The 13762-nt window shown below is 34.4% G+C and overlaps 1 protein-coding gene across 1 annotated transcript; it reads right to left on the reverse strand.

Annotated features, from left to right (window-relative positions):
• On the reverse strand, positions 1 to 4325 carry LOC132632196 (protein NTM1-like 9). The gene is made up of 6 exons (XM_060348029.1): positions 3849 to 4325; positions 2993 to 3273; positions 1644 to 1940; positions 1165 to 1527; positions 619 to 1068; positions 1 to 505 (listed from the first exon to the last, which is right to left on the reverse strand). The coding sequence occupies exons 1-6, from the start codon at positions 4066 to 4068 to the stop codon at positions 221 to 223; spliced, it is 1896 nt and encodes a 631-aa protein (XP_060204012.1). The 5' UTR covers positions 4069 to 4325; the 3' UTR covers positions 1 to 220.
• Between the last annotated feature and the right edge of the window lie 9437 nt (positions 4326 to 13762).

The raw sequence follows: 13762 nt of genomic DNA on the forward strand, positions 1-13762 counted from the left end.
GAAACTCAATAGTAAGGTCCTACTCTTAGAGATACATGTACAAAACGAGCAAGCCCTTCAAAATATACACTAGCAATCTCTAATGTCTCAACTCAAGTTCCTGCTGCAATAAACATATTGGATAAATTCAAACAGGAAAGGCCTGTTCATGCTATACCCAGAACACATGCCCCTCATACATTAGGAATCTCTAAATACAAGTCAGGTAGCCGATGCCACACTATACGGAGAGTCTAAAGTAACCCGAGACACCAATGAAACCCCAGACACCGATGACGACCGCTAGCAGACTTGCAACCACAAGAACCTTGGACATGTAAACATGTGATGAAGTTGAGAGCTTTGAAGCAGTCTTCAAGGACGCATCAAGACTTTCTTGAACTAGAGAATCATCTGCATCTTCCACTCGGGTGCTCAAGTCATCAGTGTCCCCACTAACTCCCTCATATTTTTCACATGTTGTATCACTGGCAGTGGAACTATGTTCATCAGTGGCTTTCTCACCCTGCACAATCCCAATATAATAGTTTGTATTTTGGTGTCTAAGAGGGTAAATGTGTCTTCTAAATTTAAGAAAGAAGTAATAACTTTAGGAAAAAAGGGATTGGAGAGGCTTACCTCAGATACTGCTTGATGACTTTCTGCCCCCCGACTACGAATGCCACACTCAACTGGTCCAACTTGCATTTTCATTTGGAGACGTATTCTTCTGTTAGCATTTCCTTGTGGTCTAGGCTGCATGTCATCAGGTGGATTATGTATTTGCCTGGGCCTGATTTTTATTCCAGTTCCTGAGCCAGAATGGCTTAATACATTAATGTAACCACCTGATTGTTCTACACTTGGGAAGCTCGGGACCTGACTTTCACCAAAACCAGCAGGATAACCATAATGCCCAGGGTAGGAATTTTGAAGGAAACCTAGATTTCCTACAGTATGATCACTGCTAACAGAAGGTCCACCATGAGCCTGTAGCACCGTAGTTCCATTGGAATTAACTTCTCTCTTAACTGCAGTCTCATCCAAATTGCCCCACAGCACCTCAGGATCAAAGAATTCTGGCTCAACCTTGGATAAAAAGAAATGCAGCATAAGATCAGCTATCTAAGAAAACCTTTTTAAGAAATGCCATGGATTAAATGATGTCGACATGGTTCTACTTACCAGGCTTTGGGTAACTTCTGCTTCTGACTCACTACAGGATCCAGAGTCCTTAATCATCGGGCCAGTTATGCTGCAATTTTTGGTGTCAATATGATGTGATGCCAATTCTTGTCCAGAATCTTCACATGACAACTCATCTGAGTTGTTGATGACTGAGTCCAAAAAGTCATTAATATCAAGAGCATTTGTTCCATACTGAAACTGGACATCTTTTTGATAAGCAGAGATGTCATTATTCAAGGGAGCTTGCCAATAGGAAGATCCAAATTCCACCTGCATCTGTGAGTGCAGTGGGGAGAAGATCTTCCAATCTCCAGGCTGCAATGACGGGTCACCAAAATTTCCAAACATTTTTGCTAGCTCCTGATCCGGTTAAACATGAAGCAGAAAACGAAAATAATCACTTCAACCAATTTAATCCATGTTAAAAAGCTTGTTATTCAAGCAAAAAGGTAGAACCCTGATGTAGGTTAACTTACCGGTATGGATGTTATGTCCAACATTTGATCTTCAGCATCATCAGCAATACAGCTATTGTTGTGACTCTCAATGGATATTTGTTTGCCATACATCTCACCTTTGGAAAACTCTGCTGCATAGCCTTTATCACTATCATTTAAAGGTTGTATGACCTCTAATGGAGTCGCTGCCTCTGATAATTCATCTTCCATAGGTGATTTGGCAGCTGAAGCATTCTGTTCAGCATCTAAAGTGGAATTTTCAACATCCGGCTTCAAATCAGTCTTCTTAAACAGACGACAAAGCACAAAAGCACCCTGCAACAGGCAAATCACATATCCCAGCATGAACTAATTTTCATTGCTTCATCACAAACATAAAAAGAAATATGTATTTTTGTAACTGAAATAACAATAGAAGTATAAGCGTGTTTCCTGATTCAATTTCAGAAGGACGCCTCTGATAAAAGGTTTTTCAATTTATTTTTGATAGGTAGATGCTTCGTATCCGAACTCACTAATCGGGACAACTCAAAAACTAAAGAATCAGCATTAATTATGAGAGCAATTGCAGTGTATTTCAGTAATACGCTGCCACTGATGTAGGGCATGCACGAGCCTATTCTAATTAGGAAAGAGGTAAGAAGTTCTAAAATTCAGTCTTTTTTTTTTTTTTTTTTTTTTTTTTTTGACTAGCACCGGGTGTCCGAGTCTCTTAAAAGTCTTTTAAAGAACAAAGCTAGAAAAAATCTTTTAAAGAACAAAGCTAGAAAAAATCCAACAGCTAGTTAGGCTATTATCGGTACAACTCCACAGCCTCAGGAAAATCCTCATGTGGATGTGACGGGGGATCTTCAATTTTGCAACGGGTAATTAAGCAATTCAAAAGTTATAATTCATGTCGCTGAAGATGTTATCCACCAAAACAACCAAGCACAAACAAAAGTTCATTTAATAAAATTTAGCTTTTTAGCAGTAATACATTATATCATGAATCTTGTTCCCTTCTAGTGAAAGGTCCAAGTTTTATTCAATTGGTTCACCAATTTTTTTGCAGATGATGTTACTTGTACCACACCAGCAACTGGATGATCTAGCCCAGTTCATGGGATTATTTATACAATCCCATAATAATAGACTACTATAGCTATGAAACTAGGTAGTTCATGCATTATTTTGTGACCTGAAAAACAGAAAAGAACCAAATAGGATAAAACTAACCAACCCTATATGTTCAAATAACCCATTACATAAATATGCAGCATAAGGCATGACTTACGTGATCTAAGCAACATCTTATGCACACAATGATGCAATCAGAAAATAAAGATACAAATTTAAGACACAAGATTAATAAAGGAAGTGCAGACCTGGCCAGGGTGTGATCCATCCAATGACTTGTCAGTTGCACGGTATTCATGAATCACCCAATGAGTTCTCTTGCCTTCAGGAGCTCGGCCAATGTAGTACACCAACGTCTTCTTCATCCCAATTTTTGTTCCCTTCTTAGTAGTAATGTTCCTATCTTTACCAGTAGCTTTCCAGTAGCCTCGTTCTGTTGCTCGGTTCAGTCGCTGCCCATTTTGGTACTTACGATCCTTTGGGCAGAAGAAGAACCACTCGTTGTCATTTGACTCTACCACTGACATATCTGCAATCATCCAAACCAATCCACACAAGTATTTTAACTTTTGGGGGATAACACGAAAGGTTAACCAGTACACTCACTTATTCAACCACAATCCTTTACTTTCCTTTCATTTTATTCCCGGAAAGTATACTTTGTAACATAATTAAGAGTTGGTTATTCACTAAAGTCCTCAAATTTTATCCTTCAAATTGAAACAGCCCACTTTACGAGTGGATAACGCATTACCAAGCACCAAAACTACCAACTACACATCTAAACTATACGAGGGTCCTATTACCCCTTAACCTTTTTTCTTTTTTGTATTATTTACCCCATTCACTTAGATGTTGGTGTGATTTTCACTAACATATGTTCTAGACAGTTGTACGATAATAAACTCCTAAACCTTAATAAAACGAGATAAAGTAAATCTTAAAGGCCAAAGCATCAGTCTTTCTAAGAAATAAAATTGGGGGTTCCAAATTGGGGGTTTTCAAAAAAATTAATTAACTAACATCATAACTCATAAGAGACTAAAAAGTTAAATTTTTAAGCAAATTAACAAAAGGGTGGAAAAAAAATGCAGTAAAACTAACCAGGTAAATCCCAAGGCTCAAGTTTACAAATATCAACTTCACGAATAACGCTGACTTGACTATCAGCACCGTTAATTTTCAACCGTAGATAATGATTAACAAGCTCCTCATCCGTTGGTCGAAAACGGTAACCCACCGGTAAAGAATTTAACGGCGGTATACCCATCTGTTTATCTACTGGAATTACAGCGATCGGATTACCCCCCGCTAGTACAGCCATACACTTTTGAGATGTGATAAAAAAGTGAAAAAAGCAGATGAACTAATGGATTATTTAATAGAAAAAGTAGAAGTATTTGATGAGATCTGGTTGTTGAATTAAGAGAAGAGATTCTCAAGTGAAATGGCTATGGTGAAGTTTTTTTTTTTTTCATAGAGGAAACAACTAAGAAAGTGAGCTGAGTGACATTTTGTTGAATTATTTCTTAAAAAATGCTGATTTGGAAGAGAGGAAGCCGTGCTTTTTACATTCTGTGTATATACCGCGTAAAAATGTTGGGACGGGTTTGTACTGAAATTTCGAAAATGCCATTCTGTTAAGTGAAATACGATTCTGTCCATCGTTGATAACGTTAGTAAGAAGAAATTGATGAGGGTATATAAGGAAATTGGGGAAACGTAGCTACTAAGACTAAGAAACGGTACGGAAGTCATAAAGCGAATGGTAAATTGCCACGTGGAAAATAAAACCAAACCTAATGACGGATGATATGTTTATCGAACTTAAACATAAAAAAAAAAAAGATAATTCCCTGACCAAATCCACCGAGAGCTTCGAGAACCAACTTTTATTTTTTACTGCTACTGCTATTTTCTTCGACTTCCAACCTTTTTATTTTATACACGGTGATTTTTATTGGGTTCGAAATTTAAATTATAATAATTTTATATAACTGTGATAAATTAATTTTTACGTATAATGGTGTCAGGTTTTAAAAAATCGTGTAAAAGAAAATGAATGAAAAAGAAAAAAGGGGACAGAAATGAAGTTCAAGTTCCATTTGGCTTTGTTTAGCCTAGTTGGGGGTTGGGAGATGGGATCAACATATGACATTTAGGAGTTGTTTTGTCGTAAGGATAAGGACAATAATTTTGAGATGAAACGTCAATTAATAAAATAACAAATTTGTTTTAGTATCTTATACTGTACCATATTTGTGATTATTTATAATATATTAAATGTGAGATAATACTTTCGAGATTAGTAATTGCATAATTAAAAAGTAAAATGATACATTTGTTCTTCATCCAAAGTCTTTTAAGAAATTCAAAGTTAAAATTGATGATAATGGTTTATCTAATGTACAGTTAAATATATATAATCTTATTATATCTTGTACATTTTTAATTCAATGAACCGAATATCAACTCAAATAATTTTATCATTATTTAACTTGAGTATTGCAATATCTATATATAATCACAATATAGGTCTCATTTGTATATATAAAGATCAAGATGTCTGAATCTGAAAACACATGTTAATATTAAGAGATGTCCATTTAGATTTAAATAACTGAATTTGAATACATATTTAAATATTAAAAAAATTTAAGTCTGGATATCAAACAAATAAGATTGTTTTTGTTTTTCAACATCTTAATGTGAACATTTATCTTTATTGAAAAATTGTTAAATATAGAATTCAATAAAATACTTAATTAATCTAAACAAAAAGATTTAAAAGATTACATGGTAGTTAGTAATAGCAATAGCTAGCAGTGGTGATTGCGAGTACCGATTGAGAATGGTGTTTATTATGGCATTATGGGTAGTAGTTAATGGTGACAGTAGTTGGCATTAGAAGTTCATCGGCGATAGTTGGTAGTGACGGCTAATAGGTATGGTGTTGATAGTGATGGTGAATTATGACGGTGATTGGTGATATATAGTAGTGATTGACAGTTGTGATTGGTGATATATAGTAGTGATTGACAGTTGTGATTGGCGATATATAGTGGTGATTTTCGATATATAGTGATCGGTGGTTATTGTTACTTTGTAATGGTGATTGGTAGTGATGATTGCAAACAGTGGCTAGTGATGATGACCCCTAATTATAGTAATTGGCAACGATAATGGTTGTGACTAATGATATTGATTGTGGGCAGTGATAGTTGATAATGGTATTTAGGGGTGTTCATGATTTAATTAAAAACTGATCCAAACCGATTAAATAAACCGATATTTATTTGGGTTGGGTTTGGTTTTGCGTTAAATTTAAAAAAACCGATAATATTTGATTTGGTTTTGATTTTACTAAAAGCAAATCGAAGAAAAAACCAAACCTAACCGACACATTTTACGCATAATTTTTGTAATTATATATATACAATATATTGATTTTTATAAATACTTTTAAATAATTTGTATACTTTTAAGCAAGATTTTGTCTCTAATAAGCTAATGAATTTTATACTTTAAGTCCATTTTTAAAAAGAAATCAATGAATTCAAACTCATTTATTCAAAGAAACAACTATGATATTTACCTGATTTATTGTTTGTATTTCTTATAAACTTTATTCACTTAATTAAAACTTATAGATCCTAAGATATTTTATCCAAAATTCAAGAAAACTATAGTTACCACCAGTGGCGGATTCAGAATTTTCACTCAAGGGTTTCAAAAAAATAACAAAAGCTAAATATAAAAAAATAATATTGTCCCTGGGAATTGAACCTAAGATGCTAGAGACAATTTTGAACATCCTGGACCACTTGAGCTAATCTTTTGAATTTGTTTAGGTAATTCAAAAGTCAATATATTATGTACATAAACACAGAATATCTACCCCACATACACTATAATTTTTTGCCGAGGGCATTCGACCGGCACCCTTTAAATCCGCTCTTTGCTACCACAATAAAAGGGTAATAACGAATTAGAAGTTAGAAAATGATAGAAAATTCCCTCCTAATTGTAGGGAAAAAACATGAAAGAGAGAAATACCGTCAGTTATCTTAATAATTAGAAAAACGAACCAAACCGGTAAATATGTATTATATTTGGTTTGATTTGGCCTTAATAATCTTAAAAACTGACTAGATTGATTTTGTTTTTGTTTTAAACCAGAATCGGTCAAAACCAACCCATGAACACTCTTAATGATAGGTAGCGATGATGGTAACGATAAATGGATAGAATTGATAAATTGTCATCTTTGTAAAAAAATTTAAATGAACATTTTAATAATATTTATCATAATTATTTAGATCTATCTAAATCCATTGGTGATCGTAACATTAAAAAAAAGACGCAATTAATAATTAAAATATGAATAATTAAGATTCAAACTTAGACAACAAATGAACTTAATAATTGAAATCTGAATATTAAAATTAAGATGTTTATGAACGTGTATGACTAAAGCGTAACTTGTTGTCAGATCAAAAGATCATCCATAGATAAATTGCGTTCACACACGGAAATTGTTTTTTTATTTTTTATTTTCTGTTTATTTAAAGTGCTACTCCTTATCTGTTATTATCTGTTATTTCTTGTGCTTTGGTTATCTTGTGTCATCTGCTCCGATTTCTGCTATTATGTGTTATTTCCTGTGCTCTGATTATCATGTGTTATCTGTGTCGCTTGCATTATTTCATTTCCATATCGCTTTAAATCTCTTATCCGAATCTCTTAACCATATCTGACTTCTTTTTATGCTTTTATTGAGCCGGGGTCTTTCGGAAACAGCCTTCCTACCTTGATAGGAGTCAGGTCTGCGTACACTCTACCCTCCCCAGACCCCACGATGTGGGATTTCACTGGATTGTTGTTGTTGTTAAAGTGCTACTCCTGCTTATTTTGATTTTATTCTTTTCTCTTTTATTTTATATTCTTTTCTTAAATTTGTTTTCTAGACAAACACTCCGCTCTTTTGTCTGTTTGTGATATATACTTCTGAATAAACAATTCATTTTCCTCGTTTTAATTAGTGTACGGGAAAAGATATGGTTCGAGGTAAATTTATTGTTCATTTCTTCTGAAAATCCAATCGGGTAATTGGTTTCAAAAACCAGCTGGTTTAGCCCAAGGTTTGTCTATCTTAAACATTCTTTTTAACAACAAATTATGTCCAAAGTAATAGTAACGGTTACTTTATGGCAATGGCAACTAGTGATTCAGAAAAAATAAAATTGGTATTGCACCTTGCTTACTTTTTATAATTGCACCTTGTGTTTTAAAATGAGTATATATTTTTGGACGTATCTCTGATTTAGACGTTCTAACATGTTTTAAAAGAGACGTGAGAGGCACTTAGAAGGCGTATGTGCGGTCTGTCTTTTATTTCACTTTTTTTAACAGAATAATTTCTCCTCCTCTGTTGCCTCTTTAAACAAAATATTTATCTCCAACTTTCCCATCTGAAAGAGAAAGAGCACTAATATGGTAGTATTGACTATGCTCTAGGCACATTATAAACATTTTAAACTTAGAGACAAAATGATTTGCTCTTCACTAGAATCATACAATTAAGTAGCCTATATATGTTGGCCAATAGTTTTTTTAAATTGAAATAAATTCGAATCCACCTACACTATTATCTTCTGGAAAAATACAATTAGTTTACTGCTTACCAATCAAAAGAATCGTCGTCACTCATTAATCATTATAGCGAACATAAATTTTTCTTCTTTTACTTTTTTCCTTTCGGTTGCGTGTGGATTTCCATTGGACAACAGTGGTCCTTTTCTGATTTGTCTTTTTGCTCCTTCTTTTCTCTGTTTTTTTTTTTTTTTTTTTTTTTTTTTGTTCTTTATCCATTATTCTCGTATTTTGCTGGAGTATTTGCTTTTTCAGATTAATAAGCTGTTAATGATTTGTGTAACGATGTTTTAGTAATGGACTAATTTATTGTTGTAAACTCCAACTAAAAGTAGCTGATATTTGATGTGTAAGAGGTAATGTGGTCTAAACATAGTCTTATTAAATCAACTGCTTTCATTTCTTAAGTTACCTAATCCGTCCCAAATTTACATCAAATTAATAGATGTATGTCATTGTTTTTACCTAAACAAAGGGCATAGAATAGAAAAGCCCTGAATGAACCAAAAGTGATATTCTAATTAACTTTGTTTTTGGGATGTTAACCTCTATGCCCATATTACAAATCATTATTATTGTATTGCACAAACAGATGTTAAAGAGTGCTTCTGGGAAGAAAGTCTGAATATACCCTAATTTATTCGTTTAAATTGCACAATATATAACTGTAGTTTAATATGTTGTAGAAAACCACTTGCCACATTTTCCATGTATTTAACTGTATTCGCTGATTTTAAATAGTCAAGCGATCTAATAGTGTAATTTCTTTTGTCTTCCTGTGTATAGAAATGAAATTCCTCTTTTATCCATTCGGATTTAAATTAATGATATATGTCAAATGGACTCTTATCATTTCTATCAGACTATCACACGTGAGAAGGAAAGTGGAGGATGTGGAAAAGTGAAAAAGAAAAAGGTGGTTGGGTGGGTAAGGAATCTTTCATTCTCAGTATTCAGTGCGAGCAACAAAGGAGAGGAGGTACCATACCTAATTAAAACTAGTGGAGTAGTAATTTATCATAGTACGACAGATAAGTTTTAATGCTACTATGTGTTTGGTTTCTTAGACCTATTCATTTTAGGGTTCAGATAGTACCTAATCATGCATGAAGAATGAAGAGGAAACAAGCCACTCATATTACCCCCAAGTTAAACCATGTACGATATACGGATTTCCTTTTTTTTGGCCTTCTACGTGTACTTTAGAAATGCATATACTATTGAGTATTGACAAGCTACGGTGGAAGAACTAGCTAGGTGTTGTCATTTTCAATCCTTTTCTTCTCTCTCACCTCTTCTAACTTTCATGACTGCTAAAACAAAAAAATAAATAGAGCCTAACTCGAAAATAAGCTCATGAGGTACGTATGTGGAATGAGAAACATTATACTCCTATTATATAACTCAACAACAAAGTAAGCTCATAAAGTACGAATTGTCTAAAATCATATTAAGAAAACCTCGCTATCCTTAAAAACCCAATGTGGGACTTTCAATATTAAATTATTAATATAAACAAAGAAAGACCCCCTTCTGAGCTGAGGCGGGGACGGGGACTGTTTCGTTTTCGTCTATTTCACATAAGTATACTTAGGTAATTAATTATGCATCTATCGTTTATCCACTATTAGTTAATAATGAATGATTGCTATATGATGAAATAATAATGAAAATATTAGTGTACGTGAATCTGTTATTTTTTAAAAGGCTAATTTTATCTTTAAATAGTCTAATTTTGTATTGATGATATATGTATCCTTATAACACGTTCTATTTTACATAAGATAATATTTAAATTCCGACATAACTTAATGTGTGTACTACATAATACTGCCAAATAAGTGCTGCAATAGTTATTCATCGATCATTTTTTATGCGTCCAACTAAACACTGTTGTATTATTAAATTAAATGTATACGACTTTGTTTATTTCTTCCTCTCTGCATTGTGTTTCGTATAGTGAACACGGCATTGTTCTTTTTTTTTTTTTTTTTTTTTTTTTTTCCCACCCAATTTAGGAGGATTTATAGTGTTTCCACACTTCCCCTCCAGTGTGACTCGAACCCAGGACCTACCGGTCGTGGGTGGAGGTGCTTAACCACTGAGCCATCCCTCACTTGTCCGGCATTGTTCTTTTAATGTGTGGCTTATAAGTATTTATCTTATAAATATTGTGGTGTTTATCAAACGTATAAATAAGCTAATTTTAACAGATCTATCAAGAACTGGTGCAGAATCTCCAAGGCTACTCTATAAAGAATGAAGAGGAAACAAGTCACTCATTGCCCAATTGATATACAATCCACGATATGGATTTTCCCTTTTAGCGTATTACTTTTATACATACGTATGAGACTATCATTGAGTATGGACAAGGGACAGTGGAAGCACTAGGTGTTGTCACTTTCAATCTCCGGCGCCAAAATGACATGTTTTTGTAGTCTGAAGATCAAAATAGCATGCCAAAATTTTTCTATACCCAAATGAGTTTTTCGTTACACGTGCAACGAAATGTGAAAAACATTAACGTCTTCCGTAAAAAAAATGCATTTCGCCATCATTATAACGAAATAGTGCTGAATCTTTATTTTATTATTTACTACATTTCGCCTAAAGCCCAACGAAATGTTGCTGAATCTTTATTTTTATATGTTTTTATATTTCGCCTGCATTTACCCGAATGGTCTCTGTTGGTTAGTTTCCTTTGCGTTATGTGACTGCATTTCTAGAACTCTAAATTGCTCCCAAGGAGTAATGTATTCTGTGGATCTTTTCTTCTGTTTATTTATGGTGAAGGTATTTTAATTAAAAATTGTCATCATTAATGTTGTTAATGCCATGACTTGATGGTGGTATTGAAATGCTTACCAGTGGCCATACATTGTCTTTGTAGTTGAGATTTGCAACTGTCGATCTTGAGTTACATGCAAAATAAAATACATCAATTGAAGCCAAGTACAATACTTTGAGCAGCCTGAAAATTTTGAATAGAGAAAACTTTCATGCAAATATTATTATGAACCATGGTGGACTAACCCAACCGGACACTTAAGCTATACCTTGTTCGTGCTCCCGTCTATAAAAGAATAAAAAGTCTATCTTCTTCTTTCTTTTCAAATCAAGGTGGCGGGAGTTGATGGGTGCCCGAAGACCTTGATTTGCTTATTTGTCTAACACCAGCCTGCGCCAATGGATCACCATCTACGGAAATGCCATATAAGACCTCGACATCCTGCAATGTGATACATTCTCCAGTGCGCATATGAAAAGTATGCGTCTCTAGACGTCGTCTCTCGATAAGTGCAGTGATGATTCCTTCATCATAATGCACATCGTCTACCTCTAAAACTCCCCTAAATCCACATCTCTCAAAGTAATTAAGGATGTGGTGATGCAAAGGGTGCAACCTCAAGTTATTCCAGAATTCAAAATTCGCACGGGGTATAGTTTAAAACGTGTCCTGTCCAGTCAACTTCCCATGCCACACAGTCTTGGATCGATGCTGCAGCTGAAGTATTAACACATCATACTCTTTAGGACCGGGATGTACAGTCACTGTGGGATGCTACATACCTTTAACATTGTGCACTTAGTTAATTTTTTTTATTTAGTTGATTCAAACAATACTAAAGCAAAAGAACAGTTCCCTTCATTAAATAAAAAAGGTAGCTTAAGTGCATTAGAATTTGAAAAGAAAGAAGAAGATAGACTCTTTCTTCTTTTATAGATGGGATGTAACACCTCGTACCTCCTAATTAAGTTACGTTCATGATTCGAGACTTAGAAATCAAGACGGGAAGTGTTGGAATTGAGAATTGGCCTTAAATCGTTAAAATGACGTTCTACGTCATTTGTACGGGGCGTACTTCACCAGGGAGAAAACAGAACCACTGGAATTTGACATTTCAGGTACGAACACTTTTAAGGCGTACAATTTGTATGAGCCGTACTTTTTACCACGTACCTCACAGACCAAAAATCATAGTTTCTGGAAATTGACTTATTATGTTACGTCTACAATGTACGGGACGTACAATAATGTACGGGTCGTACAATAATGTACGGGTCGTACATTGTGCCCATATTTCTTCCGCCTCAGTGAAATGTATAAATATGGGATTTCAGTTTTACTTCCCACTTCTCATATCCCAAAGCCCTAGCACGAAGTTCTTCTCTCCCTACCATTAGAATACATCAAGGTAAGTTTATTCAAATCATCCCAAAGTGAATTCCTCTAAAATCTCCCCAAGTAGGATTCGAACTTACAACCAATCGGCTAACAGCCGTATATTCATGAATATTAAATGAGAATTCATTGTTCCTAGCCTAGGGTTTTTAAGAAAACCCATCTAAAGGATTCAAGGCTAAAGCTTTTGGAATTCTTCAAGTTCAGACCTTTACTACGAGTTTGGAGCATTACCAAGTATGTAGGGTTTCTAACTACGTGTGGGAACATCATTGTTCTTCTCTATGCCATGGTATTCCATGATTATACAAAGTTTCACCAAAACTAGGGTTTTAGACATGTTCATGATAGCCCTAAGTACATGTACCATACCATTTTTGCTTTAATAGTTCGTTATTGTGTTCTTAATATTCCCTTTTGGTTATTGAGAATCTGTCTGTAATCCATGAAAACCAATACTTTGCATTCCATGGGTTCTTAAATGCAAGATATGAACTTTTCTGTTATTTTCATGAACTTCTACATGTTTCCATGTTTTCATACAAGTTATATCATATACCTATCTTCATGTTATAATACAATCACGAATCATGTATACAAGCAAGTTATATAATTCATGGACTACTAAGCCAAGTATATCCATGTTCATGTTTTTGGGAGTTGCACAGATTACCGAGAAGGCTCAGACAGCCTGAAACTACGTATGCCAGCGTAGGATAAGGATCGCTCCGCTCAGCTAGGATGATACCTTCATGTTTACCCATTGTGTTTATTGGATCCAGTCATGTTCATGTTCATGCCTTGTACCCCGGCAAGGTACAAGATGGCTTAGCTGATCGGGCAGAGATCAGACGCCACGTGTTTACGCGGTGGTTACATGTCGATTATATTCCTGGAAGTTAACATTCGAGGACGAATGTTTCTAAGGGGGAAGAATGTTATACCTTGTGGTTTTATACATTTAGAGTCATCGTACGTAAGTTATTTTAGTTTGGAAGTATGGATTTGTGTTCAGAGATTATATGAGATTGGACATGCCTAACTTATGCTTAAAAGTGTTTAAGTTCATGTTTGGTAAGTTACGGAAGGATTAGAGAATAAGTGAATCAAAGCGGAAGAATTCGTCAAATGTTGTTTTTGGAAAATATGGTATATGGGTCGTATAAGTGAGATATGGTCC

This window comes from Lycium barbarum, chromosome 3 (genome assembly GCF_019175385.1).
Source record: "Lycium barbarum isolate Lr01 chromosome 3, ASM1917538v2, whole genome shotgun sequence".
Lineage (NCBI taxonomy): Eukaryota > Viridiplantae > Streptophyta > Magnoliopsida > Solanales > Solanaceae > Lycium > Lycium barbarum.